Below are 13,335 nucleotides of genomic sequence, written 5' to 3' on the forward strand. Positions count from 1 at the left end.
TGTGTGGGTATCTTATATGCACATGTGATGCACACACTCTTCTGTTGTTCTTCTATGTGCTTTTCTGAGGTTCTTTGTTTTCCTTTTCTTCAGTTGGATTGGCTGACAGAAGAGCCCCAGTAATTGTGGTCTCTGCCCCGCGCAGGACCGAGGTTACAGGTGTGCATCGCCATGGCCAGCATCTCTTACAGCTTTGCTGGGGATCAAAGTCAGGCCCTGTCAGGCCCTTGCCTCATGCTTGCAGACAGTGCCCATCCTTACCGGCTGAGCCATCTCCCCGGCCCCTGGAGTCCCGCTCATGATTTTGATTTGATGTATGGATTCGTATTTCCCTGTCACATCCATTCACATACACCAAATCCCCATTTTCCTTTTTTTTTTTTTTTTTTTTTTGGTTATATGGTATTTGAGTTGTTGGAAAAAACTAAGATAGTTTTAGTACTTCTCCTATTAGTCATTAACATAGCATGTACAAAACACATATGATAATTAACCACCTGAGATTTGAGGAGTGCAGTTTACTAGGTATTAAATTCTGCTTAGGTACTGGCAAACTTGAATTCTGTAGAGTGAAAAACATTTTATTTCCCTGTAGAAATATCCTGGGCGATCAAAGAATGTTCTCCAGTGATCTGAAGGAATGGTGAAAATGAGATCTATATTCTTTCTTGCTTTGTTGCTCCACATTTTAAAGGCAGATATCAAATTACATTTTAGATAGAAATAAAAAGAAGTATGCCAAGCATGGAGCCACATGCCTTTAATCCCGGAAGGCAGAGGTAGGAGGATAATTGTGAGTTCAAGGCTACCCTGAGACTACTTAGTGACTTCCAGGTCAGCCTGGGCTAGAGTAAGACCCTACCTTGAAAAAACAATAAACAAAACAAACAAGCAAACAAAAAAGGCTGGAGAGATGACTAAGGACCCAGATTCAATTCTCCAGTTCCTGCATAAGCCAGATGCACAAGATGATGAATGCATTTGGAGTTTGTTTGCAGTGGCTAGAGTCCCTGGTGTGCCCATGCTCCCTTTCTCTCTCATCTCTCTCTCTCTCTCTCCCCGTGTTTCAAATGAATAAATAGGGCTGGAGAGATGGCTTAACTGTTAGGCGCTTGCCTGTGAAGCCTAAGGACCCTGGTTCAAGGCTCAATTCTCTAGGACCCACGTTAGCCAGATGCACAAGGGGGCGCACACATCTGGAATTTGTTTGCAATCGCTGGAGGCTCTGATGCACCCATTCTCTCTCTGTCTGCCTTTTTCTCTCTGTCTCTTGCTCTCAAATAAATAAAAGAAAGAAAGAAAGAAGATTTTTTTAAAAAAAGAGGTGTGAAGTTGGGCATGGTGCCACACGCCCTTAATCCTAGCACTCGGGAGGCAGAGGTAGGAGAATAGCCAAGAGTTCAAGGCTACCCTGAGAGTACATAGTGAATTCCAGGTCAGCCTGAGCTACAGTGAAGCCCTCCTCAAAAAATAAATAAATAAATAATTAATTAAATAAATAAATAAATAAACAAAAATAAATAAAGTAAAAAGGAGGTATGAAAGCTGCATGTCTGGCGTTTTGACACAATTGTACATTTATGTTTGGAATTTCGGGGTGAGATTTTAGCTCAGTGGTAGGGTAAATTGGCTGGCATGTGGGAGGCTACAAAATAAACATAAATAAAAATAAAAAATAAAATGAAACTTAGTTTGTATAACCAATGTATATATTGGGGCCTGATTTTTCATAGCCCTAAGATGAATGGTGCATTTTATTTTATTATTTTATTTTAGAGAGAGTGAAAGCAAAAACAGCAGATAGAGAAAGACCTGTAGCCTCTACAGACACATGCACTACTCTGCATCTGGCTTTATGTGAGTATTGGGGAATCCAACCTGGTTCTTTGGCCTTACCAGCTAAACTATCTTTCCAGCCGGAATGGTGCAATTTTTAAAGGTGCTTTAAAACAAAACCAAATGAGGAAATATGCAACAGCAGCCTTATGTGGTCCACAAAGCCACAAATATTGAAAGGATCTGGTGATAGAGCTTTGTCAATGGAGTATTTCTTAGAATGCCCTTCAGCACCTAGGTCTTTTGTTTTTGTTTTTTGTTTTTTATGTTAGTGTCTCACTCTAGCTCAGGCTGACCTAGAATTCACTATGTAGTCTCTGGGTGGCCTCAAACTCACAACGATCCTCCTACCTCTGCCTCCTGAGTGCTAGGATTTTAAAGGGACGCACCACCACACCGGGTACATCTTGGTCTTTTGCTGGAAGAATTCAGAGGAGGAGGGCATCGGGGCTCATGTCTGTCATCCCAGTATTTAGGAGGCTGAGGCAGATGGAGTGCAATGAGTTCAAGGAATGCCTGGTTTGCATAAGTGAGTTTAGGACAATGTAAATGACAATGAGACCCTGTCTCAAAACACAAACAGACTTCAGAGTGTAGTGTACAAAACAAATGGAATTTAAGAATAAACTGGAGCTCTGTCAAGGGGAAGGCTATGAAGAAGACAGCATTTTCTGAGGGGCCTTCTCCTGTCTACGTAATTGACGGGGCCATTTGCACTGACTTTTTGGTCATTTGTTTGTTTGTTTTGAGGTAGGGTCTCACTTTAGCTCAGGCTGACCTGGAATTTACTGTATAGTCTCAGGGTGGCCTCGAACTCACAGCAGTCCTACCTTAGCCTGTAGAGTGCTGAATGCTAGGATAAATATGCTAGGATAATGCTAGGTGCCACTGCCACCACTTAGGGACCTCTATTTTCTTTTGTTTTTTTTTGTCTTGCTCTAGGCCAGGCTGTCCTGGAACTCTGTAGTCCCAGGCTGGCCTCAAACTCACAATGATCTTCCTACCTCTGCTTAATGAGTGCTGGGATTAATGGTATGCACCACCACTCCTGGCCAGCACAGGACAGAAACCTTAGGCTACATAGTAATCTTATCAGGATTAGATGGTTATCTCCTAAAGAGCTTCCCAGCCTTAGAGAATATCTTGTGTCCACCCAAAGATGAGAGTCACATCCCATTCTTTGGACTCCTGATAAACCAGTTGAGATACAAGCTGTTGAGGCTAGAAAAGTGAAAAGCTGGCTCAAGTAAGAGAGAGAGAGAGCTTCTCAGTCCCAGAGTTCTTGGTGGGTGGGGTTGGCTCAGGGCTTTCATGGGGATCTTTCTCAGCTTGCACCTATCCTTCTCAAGAACATTGCCATGAACCACCCTCTTGGGGCTTTCTCCTGCATTGCTTCTTCTTTCCACACATATTAATCTTCTTCAAACTAATTTATACGCTTTGTGTATTTTCCTGTTTCCTCTGTGGTAGGTAAAGGTGTGGAGGCAACTGTCATGGGTTTTTGCGGGCTAGTGTGTAAGTAGTGCTGTTTCCAGATTGTGCTCTCACATTGGGTCATTTGGGTAAACTCAGAATTGTGGAACCAATAACAAGACCAAACATCCATTGAGCAGGCTGAAGGAGGCTTAGTTTGGGCCAAGAATAGAAGTGGAAAATAAACTTGCAAATCACCCCCTCAGCCCCAGAGGGTGAGAAGGTGTAATGAGGAGTGGAAGAAGGGAGGCTTGGGGGAGGGATAGGCCGGTAAAAAGGAGGAACATCTCTTAGGAGTAGGTGCACATCTTGGTCTTGTGCTGGGCGTGGATGTAGATTTCCCAGGAATTGGGCCTCACTCCTTTTCCTGTCATGGGTCTTTTTAGTCATTGCTTAGCCACTGAGAAAGGTGGTGACACTGGAGCGTGTGGCATCTAGCATGGAGATTGTAATAAAGTGAGACATTGTCTGGTGCTTGGTCCCTGTGGCAGCCAACTTAGATCTAGCTGTGTTTAGCCCTCCTGAATAGGGACTTCTCGCCTATAGGCCTCCTGTACTCACAGGCAAATAAGTTTAAGGTGGGGGAGAAATTCAGCTAGGTCACCTTAGGTCAAACATGGATTAAGGACTACGCACTTGGCTTTTACTAATTTGGGACTAGTACAGTGGATCCCAAGCAGCCAGCAATTTTTTTTTTTTTTATTTTTGTTTTTTGAGGTAGGGTTTTACTGTAATCCAGGCTGACCTGGAATCCACTGTGTAGTTTCAGGGTGTCCTCAAACTCATGGTGATCCTCCTACCTCTGCTTCTGCTGACTAAAGGTGTTCCTCCAAGGTGGTCCTAAATTACAGATAAAAGAACCTTAGACTAGTGGGACCTATCTCCTCAGGGCTCTAGAGCCAGTATCTTCTCATGGAACCTCTTGCTCTTATCTCTTCTAGTAAACTTAAAGCAACAAGCAAACAAACAAAAATACTTCAACATAGAGTTAAATCTCCAAGGAGCAACGGAAAACATTTTGGATTTTGGCTTTCCTATTCAAGATGATTTCCTTTTTGCTGCGAATTTAAGGCCAACCTGAGACTACACAGTGAATTCCAGGTCAGCCTGTTCTAGAAAGAGACCCTACTTAAAAAAAAAAAAAAAAGATGATTTCCTTTTCATGGTGATAGGATTATTCATTTAATTGTAGTTTTCATTTACATACGTTAGTTATTTATTTATCTTGCTGTCCAACTCTCATTTTTCCCACCCCTCAGGCAGGGTCTGACCTGGAACTCACTCTGTAGCCCCAGGCTGGCTTCCTGGACATGGTGATCCTCACCCAGCTGGGAATTAAGGCGTGAGCCACCACACCAGGCCCCTTTTCAAGGGTTTGCCTGTCTGAGGCAGAGAGAGCTGCTGCCTGCTTCTTTAGAGAACCAGCTGGATGGAGTACTAAAAGAGAGTTGCTAATTCCATCCCCAAGAGGCGTGGGCTTCTTTCAATGGAGGGAAGTGCAGGCCGCTCAGACCTTGGTCTCTGGACAGGGCATGGGCTGTGGGGAGAGCGCAGACCCTGCCACCCGCCCTGCCCCATGTGGTGCCCGGCCTCAGAGCGCCCTGCGAGGACCCCCGCCCCGTGAGGTGCCCGGCCCCAGAGCGCCCGGCGAGGACCCCCGCCCCGTGAGGTGCCCAGCCGCAGAGCGCCCTGCGAGGACCCCCGCCCCGTGAGGTGCCCGGCCCCAGAGCGCCCTGCGAGGACCCCCGCCCCGTGTGGTGCCCGATTTCAGAGCGCCCTGCGAGGACCCCCGCCCCGTGAGGTGCCCGATTTCAGAGCGCCCTGCGAGGACCCCCGCCCCGTGAGGTGCCCGATTTCAGAGCGCCCTGCGAGGACCCCCGCCCCGTGAGGTGCCCGATTTCAGAGCGCCCTGCGAGGACCCCCGCCCCGTGTGGTGCCCGATTTCAGAGCGCCCTGCGAGGACCCCCGCCCCGTGAGGTGCCCGGCCCCAGAGCGCCCGGCGAGGACCCCCGCCCCGTGAGGTGCCCGGCCCCCGAGCGCCCGGCGAGGACCCCCGCCCCGTGAGGTGCCCGGCCCCGGAGCGCCCGGCGAGGACCCCCGCCCCGTGAGGTGCCCGGCCCCCGAGCGCCCGGCGAGGACCCCCGCCCCGTGAGGTGCCCGGCCCCAGAGCGCCCGGCGAGGACCCCCGCCCCGTGAGGTGCCCGGCCCCGGAGCGCCCGGCGAGGACCCCCGCCCCGTGTGGTGCCCGGCCCCGGAGCGCCCGGCGAGGACCCCCGCCCCGTGAGGTGCCCGGCCCCCGAGCGCCCTGCGAGGACCCCCGCCCCGTGAGGTGCCCGGCCCCCGAGCGCCCGGCGAGGCCCGCGTCCTCGTCCGCCCGCAGTGGCCCTGGAGACCGCTGCTCCCCGCGGCCGCGTCCGCCCTCCTCTCCGGGGCGCTCTGGGACGGGAGGCCGGTGGCCACGCGCCCTCACGACTGTGCTTCCCGCGCAGGGAGGACTCTGCTGGAGAAGCTGTTCAGCCAGCAGGAGAACGGGCCCCCCGAGGAGGCCGAGAAGCTGTGCTCGCGGATCATCGCCATGGGCCTGCTGCTCCCGTTCGGCGACTGCTTCCGGGAGCCCCGCCAGCGCGGCGCGGGCTCGCGCTCGGCGCCCTTCGACGTAAGTAGCGTCGCGGCCGCCCCGCGATGTGGACGGAGCTGCCAACGCCCCCCGGGGCCGCGGAAGGGCTCCGTGTGTCTGCGTCCTCACTTCTCCCGGGACTAGGCCATGCGTTATATTTGGCCGACATCTTTTTCTTAGCAGATGGCCACCCGGTGGTTTTCCAGCCTATTTCTTATCAGCGATGACCCTCCCCACTCCCCCCCCCCGCCCCCAGGATGAGCTTTTGGGTCTTTTCCTCGGGGCCGGGGATGGAGCGCTCCCCTGAACTGCACGCTCCCGCTGTGCTGGCCGCAGCCATTCCTTCAGAGCCAGCACCAAAGGGCCAACTACGCATCCCCGCGGGGCTACCCGTTTCCATGGGCACCGGGATGCCCGGTGGTGTGCGCCTAACGCATTTGTGTGCCCTTGCGGAGAGGGCCGCTGAGTGGCCTGGCCCTCCTCGCCTCCTGTCTGGGCTGGAGGAGATATACTAGGCATGACCCTGTCTCACAGGGAAGGTCAGCACCACCGCAGCCCGGCCTCTCTCCCGCGGCTAGTCCCGCTCAGGTACGTGGACCGTGGGCGGGTTCTGAGAAGGATGCCTCCAAAGCCCAGCCCTGGAAGCAGGTCCGCTTAGCGCACACTTGCAGAGCCCAGGACCTGAGTACTTGGCAGCACTGGCTTCTTAATCTCCACGGGTTCATTTTGTTTGTTCCACACTCCCTCTTAGCCTTCTTCAGCGTGCATGCTGTGATTCGGGCAATGCAATCATGAAGTTTCAGTTAAATATTAAAAAAAATCGATTTATTTATTTTTTTTGTTCATTTTTATTTATTTATTTGAAAGTGACAGAGAGAAAGAGGCAGATATATATATATATATATATATATATATATATATATATATATATATATATATATATATATATATATATATATATGGAGAGAGAGAGAGGGAGAATGGGCGCACCAGGGCCTCCAGCCACTGCAAACGAACTCCGGACGCGTGTGCCCCTTATGCGTTTGGCTAAGGTAGGTCTTGGAGAAATGAGCCTCGAAACAGGGTCCTTAGGCTTCACAGGCAAGTGCTTAACTGCTAAGCCATCTCCCCAGCTCTCTAACATTTTTATTTATTTGAAAGAGAGAGAAAGATCAGGATAGATAGATAGATAGATAGATAGATAGAGAGAGAGAGAGAGAGAGAGAGAGAGGGAGGGAGGGAGGGAGGGAGGGAGAGAAGGAGAGAAAGAGCCAGGAGATAGATAGATAGATAGATAGATAGATAGATAGATAGATAGATAGATGGGAGAAAGAGAGAGAGAGTAAGAGAGATTGGGTGAACCAGGGCCTCTAGCCACTGCAAACAAACTGAAGATGCAGGTGTCACTTGTGCACCTGGCTTTACATAGGTACTGGGGAATCTGGGTCCTTAAGCTTTGAAGGCAAGTGCCCTAACTGCTAAACCATCTCTCCAGCCCAATTACGAAGTTTTGTTTTTTTTTAAATTTTTTATTTATTTATTTGAGAGCGACAGACACAGAGAGAAAGACAGAGAGAGGGAGAGAGAGAGAATGGGCGCGCCAGGGCTTCCAGCCTCTGCAAACGAACTCCAGACGTGTGCGCCACCTTGTGCATCTGGCTAACATGGGACCAGGGGAACCGAGCCTCGAACCGGGGTCCTTAAGCTTCACAGGCAAGTGCTTAACCGCTAAGCCATCTCTCCAGCCCCGAAGTTTTTATTTTATTTACTTAGTTCAGTTTTTCAAGGTAGTGTCTCATTCTAGTTCAGGCTGACCTGGAATGCACTATGTAGTCTCAGGGTGGCTTCAAACTCATAGCAATCCTCCTACCTCTGCCTCCCTAGTGCTGGGATTAAAGGTGTGTACCAGCATGTCTGGCTAATTATGAAGTTTTTAAAGGAGTATAAATGACCACAGGCTAAGGACAGAAAGAGATGATACAGCCAAGGAATGGTGGCTGGTGCCTGTAATTTCAGCCCTGGAAAGCTGATGCAGGAGGATGGAAAGCTTTAGGACTGCCTGGGCTATGCAGTGAGTTCCAGGCTAGCCCAGCTAGAGGGAGACCTAGCCTCAAACAACAAAATGAGACAAACAGAACACACAAACACAAAACCAAGAGGGTGGTAGTAAACAAGTGGCTGTCCCGGGGTGTCACATACTATCTTCCTTCAGAATTGACAGAATACATCTCAAAATATCCTGAGATCTAGATTCTTTCCATCTGAAAGAAAAACTTCCAAGTTTTGCTGTGACTTGTAAAGCTTCTTTCTAAAGGATTTTTTTTTGTTGTTGTTTGTTTGCTTTAGTTTTTTTGAGATAGGTCTCAGTCTAGTTCCGACTGACCTCCTGGAATTCACTACGTAGTCTCAGGCTGGCCTCCAAGTGAGCAATCCTCCTACCATGGCCTCCTGAATGCTGGAATTAAAAAGACCTGTGCCATTACACCAGGCAAGATGTTTTTGTTTTTCTAGATAGGGTCTCATTCTGGCCCAGAATAACCTGGAATTCACTATGCTGTCTAAAGGTGGCCTTGAACTCATGGCGATCCTCCTACCTCTGCCTCGAGAGTGCTGGGATTAAAGGCTTGCACTACCACATCTGGCTTTTTTTTTTTTTTTTTTTTTGAGGCAGAATCTCTGGTTCGCGCAGGCTAACTTGGAAGTCACTGTAATCCAGGTTGCCCTTGAATTCTGATTCTCCTTCAGACTTCCAAGTATTGAGAGTACAGGTGTCACCAACCACACCCAGTAAGATTTTTTAGTTTATTATTTCTTTATGTCACTTTAAAAGTATTTTATTTATTTATTTATTTATTTATTTATTTATTTATTTATTTAAGAGAAAGTGTGTGTGTGTGTGGGGGGGGGGGTCCGTGCCAGAGCCATCAGTTTCTGCAAATGAACTCCAGATCCATGTGGCCTTTTGTATGTCTGGCTTTATTTGAGCACTGGGGAATGAACCTAGGCTGTCAGGCTTTGCAAGCAAGTACCTTTAACCACTGAGACATCTCTTCAGCCCCTCCTTATGTCATCTATTTATTTATTCATTTTTTAAAAATGTATTTTATTTTTATTTGACAGAAAAAGGCAGGAAGAGAAAGAGAGAGAGGCATACCCAGGCCCCCAGCTGCTGCAAACGAACTCCAGATGAATGTACCACCTTGGGTATCTGGCTTACATGGGTTCCGGGGAGTTGAACCCGCATGCTTTGGCTTTGCAAGCAAGCACCTTAACTGCTAAGCCATCCCTCCAGCCCTTATTTATTCTTTTTTTTTTTTTTTTTTTTGCTTTTTATTTATTTATTTACATGCAGATAGAGAGAGGTAGAGAGAAGAGACAGAAGAGAATGGTTATGCCAGGTCTTCCAGTCACTACAAATGAACTCCAGATGCATGTGCCACCTTGTGCATCTGGCTTTATGTTGGCACTGGGGAATTGAACTCAGGTCATTAGGTTTTGCAGGCAAGTGCTTTACATGCTAAGCCATCTCTCCAGCCCTGCTTTTTTTTTTTTTTTTTAATTTGTTTGGTTTTGGCTTTTTTGTGGTTTATAAAAGAAATAGAGTCTTGCTGTAGCCCAAGCTGACCTGGAATTCACTATGTAGTCGCAGGGTGACCTTGAACTCAAAACAGCCTTCTTCCCTCTGCCTTCCAAGTGCCTACTTTAAATCTATTTATTTATTTTGTTTTTTGATTTTTCAAGGTAGGATCTCACTATAGCCCAGGCTGACCTGGAACTCACCATGTAGTCTCAGGGTAGCTTTGAACTCAGGACAGTCCGCCTACCTCTGCCTCCCAAATGCTGAGATTAAAGGCATGAGCCTGTGAGCCACCACGCCTGGCTCCAAGTGTCTACTTTGTTTTAATGTCTTTTTTTTTTTTTTTCTTGAGGTAGGGTCTCACTCTGGTCCAGGCTGACCTGGAATTCACTATATAGTCTTAGTGTGGCCTTGAACTCATGGCGATCCTCCTACCTCTGCCTCCTGAGTGCTGGGATTAAAGGTGTGCACCAACCACCATGTTCCGCTTTTTAAAATGTCTTTGTTTTTCTGATTTATTTTTTTTAACTTTATTAGAGAGAGAGAGAGAAAGAGAAAGAGAGAGAGAATGGGCGCACCAAGGCCTCTAGCCACTGAAAATGAACTCCACATGCATTTGCCACCATGTACATATGGCTTACATGGGACCTGGAGAATCGAACCTGGGTCTTTAGGCTTTGTAGGCAAGCGCCTTAACCACTAGCCTATCTCTCCAGCCCCTAGATGTCATTTTATAAATGACAAGGTATCTAGTTACTACCTTCCCATCCTGTGGAAAGAATTGGACAATTTAATATCTTCCTCCCTTTTCTCTGTGAGGTCTGTGTTACTGGGGAGACAGAATGTGAGGACTGGTGTGCTGTGCTGCAGAGCTGCATTCTGGATAACATATCATCTTGGCAAGTTGGAAATACAATAAACATACTGAAGATAAATTGAAACAGTTTAGTACTCACTTCTTTATTTAAACCTTTATCAAATTAACTCTTGTTTCTTTCCCCCATTTTTTTTCAAGGTAGGGTCTTTAGCCCAGGCTCACCTGGAACTCACTCTGTAGTCCTAAGCTGGCCTTGAACTCACAGTGTTCCTCCTACCTCTACCTCCCAAGTGCTGAGATTAAAGGTGTGCACCACCATGCCTGGCTTATTTTCTTCTTAAAACTCAAAAGTAAATAGTCCTGTAGCTCAATAAATACGGAATTGGAATAAACTGAAAAGAACAATGTAACTGTTTTCATTTTAAAACTTTTATTATTCATTTTACTCATTTTGTGGTACTTGGGATGTACCAGGACCTCAAGAATGCCAGGAAAGGCTTCTATTATTGAACTACACCCCCCCGCCTTTTTTTTTTTTTTTTTTTTTTGGTTTTTCGAGGTAGGATCTCACTGTAGCCCAGGCTTACCTGGAATTCATTATGTAGTCTCAGGGTGGCCTCAAACTCTCGGCAATTCTCCTACCTCTGCCTCCCAAGTGCTGGGATTAAAGGCGTATGCCACCATGCCCGGCTTTCCCCAGCCTTTTTGTCTTTTTAAGTATACTAACCTGTTGACTTCCTATATCTCAATTTACTTCACCTCTGTGTTAACAACTTTTTAGCCATGTTATTTTGGAAGGAAGACATTGTGGCATGCAGAGTGAAAAGCAAACACTGCGCGCGCGCGCACACACACACAAATCAAATCTCCAGTTCCCTGAAATGAGGGGTTTCTTTCCAACCTTGTACATTCCTTAGCCATGTACTTTTTCTGTATTCCCTCTTCAGACTGAATACTAAACAAAGAACAGATTAAGGGGCTCTCATGGGAAGTGCTGTTCCATACTCCGAAATAGCAGTGCACTAACAAGACCACGCACTCACTGAACACGCAGCCAAAGATTTTCTCCTGAGGAGGAAGTACCAGTACAGAGGCTGTAAAGACAAGTCTCAATGGGGGATGGGAAGGACGGTTATCTCTGGGGAGAGAAGTTTCTGATAATTAGTCTCCCCGCAGAGTTCTAGAACGTAGTTGTTGGGAGCATTTCTAAGCACTTATGCTCTGGAGGACCGCTCCCTTCAAGATGGCGCACCCTGGGGACTATGCTCCTTGTTGGTGTTCTTCCCACCTTGAGGTTGGATAAATGAACTCTATTCCTCTCCATTATGCATGCAACTCTTCCCACCTTGGGACTGGATAAATGTACTCTCCATTATACATGCAGCTGTTATTGGTGATGGGGTTAAAGGCATGTGCCACATGCCTGATTAGATCCCCCCCCCCCCCCCAGGTATGTTTTCCCTCAGGCTGACCTGGAATTCACTATGTAGTCTCAGTCTGGTCTCAAGTCACAGCAGTCCTCCTACCTCTGCCTCTCGAGTGCTGGGATTAAAGGCGTGTGCTACCATGCCTGGCTAAAATTGGCATTTTATTAGTTATTTTAACACTGACTTTAGGCAGGAAGGTTAAGAGAGAGGTGCTCAGAGCATGACAGTGGCTTGTCAAGGAAGAGCTGCTCTCCGTTGTCTTTACAATAGTAAAGATATATCTATATATACCACTTTCATGGATTTTTTTTTTTTTTCATTTCATTTTGGTTTTTCGAGGTAGGGTCTCACTGTGGCCCAGGCTCCTGGAATTCACTATGTAGTCTCAGGGTGGCCTTGAACACATGGTGATCCTTCTGCCTCTGCCTCCCGAGTGCTGGAATTAAAGGCATGCACCACCATGCTTGGTGTCTTTCATGGATTTGAAAATATATATATATATATGTTGGGCTGGAGAGATGGCTTAGTGGTTAAACACTTGCTTGTGAAGCCTAAGGACCCCGGTTCAAGGCTCAGTTCCCCAGGACTCACATTAGCCAGATGCACAAAGGGGCGCACGTGTCTGGAGTTTGTTTGCAGTGGCTGGAGGCTCTGGCATGCCCATTCTCTCTCTCTCTGCCTTTTTCTCTGTCTGTCACTTTCAAACAAATAAATAAACATAAAATAAAAAAAATACAAAATTATATATATATATATATATATATTATTTGCAGAAAGAGAGAGAGAATAAGAATAAATAAATTGGTGCACAAAGGCCTCTTGCCACTGCAAACTCAAAATGCATGCACCACTTTGCATCTGGCTTTACTTGGGTACCTGGGCTGTCAGACTTTGCAGGCAAGCACCCTAGCCATTAGGCAGTTTCTCTAGCCCACTTTCATGGATTTTTATGCTAACTTTTGTCTACAAAGGTTTCCCAAGGAATCCAAATGAGATCACAGGGTGGTGCCTGAGGGGAGCGTGATAAGATTACAGTGAGGCTGTGGAAAGTAGGGTACTTCACTGTAAACACAGCACTCTTGTTTTGGAAAAGGAATGAGGTCCTACCCAAGTACATATACATTCAGGCCTTAAGTCTAGTTCATTGCTATTGGAGTATGTTGCAGTCCGGTTCGCATTGCTGGTAGAAATCACCCAACCAAGAGCAGCTTCTGGGAAAAAGAGATTTATTTTGGCTTACAGGCTCGAGGGGAAGCTCCACGATGGCAGGGGAAAACGATGGCATGAGCAGAGGGTGGACATCACCCCCTGGCCAACAGAAGGTGGACCACAGCAACAGGAGGGTGTGCCAAACACTGGCATGGGAAAACTGGCTATAAAGCCTATAAGCCCGCCCCCAACAATACACTCCCTTCAGGAGGCATTCATTCCCAAATATCCATCAGCTGGGAACCTAGCATTCAGAACACCTAAATTTATGGGGGACACCTGAATCAAACCACCACATTCCGCCCCTGGCCCCCATAAACTGATATCCACACATGATGTAAAATACAATGTGTTCATCTAACTTTAAAAGTCCCCATAT

The 13,335-nt window shown here is 47.3% G+C and overlaps 1 protein-coding gene across 1 annotated transcript in view; it reads left to right on the forward strand.

Moving 5' to 3' along the window:
• The window catches only part of Fmn2 (formin 2), a 389,007-nt gene that overhangs the window by 47,217 nt on the left and 328,455 nt on the right, over positions 1-13,335 (forward strand). The window contains exon 2 of the mRNA XM_045142437.1: positions 5,799-5,965. Within this exon, the coding sequence (XP_044998372.1) occupies positions 5,799-5,965 (167 nt within the window). The remainder of the gene's footprint in view (positions 1-5,798; positions 5,966-13,335) is intronic.

The sequence above is a fragment of the Jaculus jaculus genome, chromosome 1, assembly GCF_020740685.1.
Source record: "Jaculus jaculus isolate mJacJac1 chromosome 1, mJacJac1.mat.Y.cur, whole genome shotgun sequence".
Lineage (NCBI taxonomy): Eukaryota > Metazoa > Chordata > Mammalia > Rodentia > Dipodidae > Jaculus > Jaculus jaculus.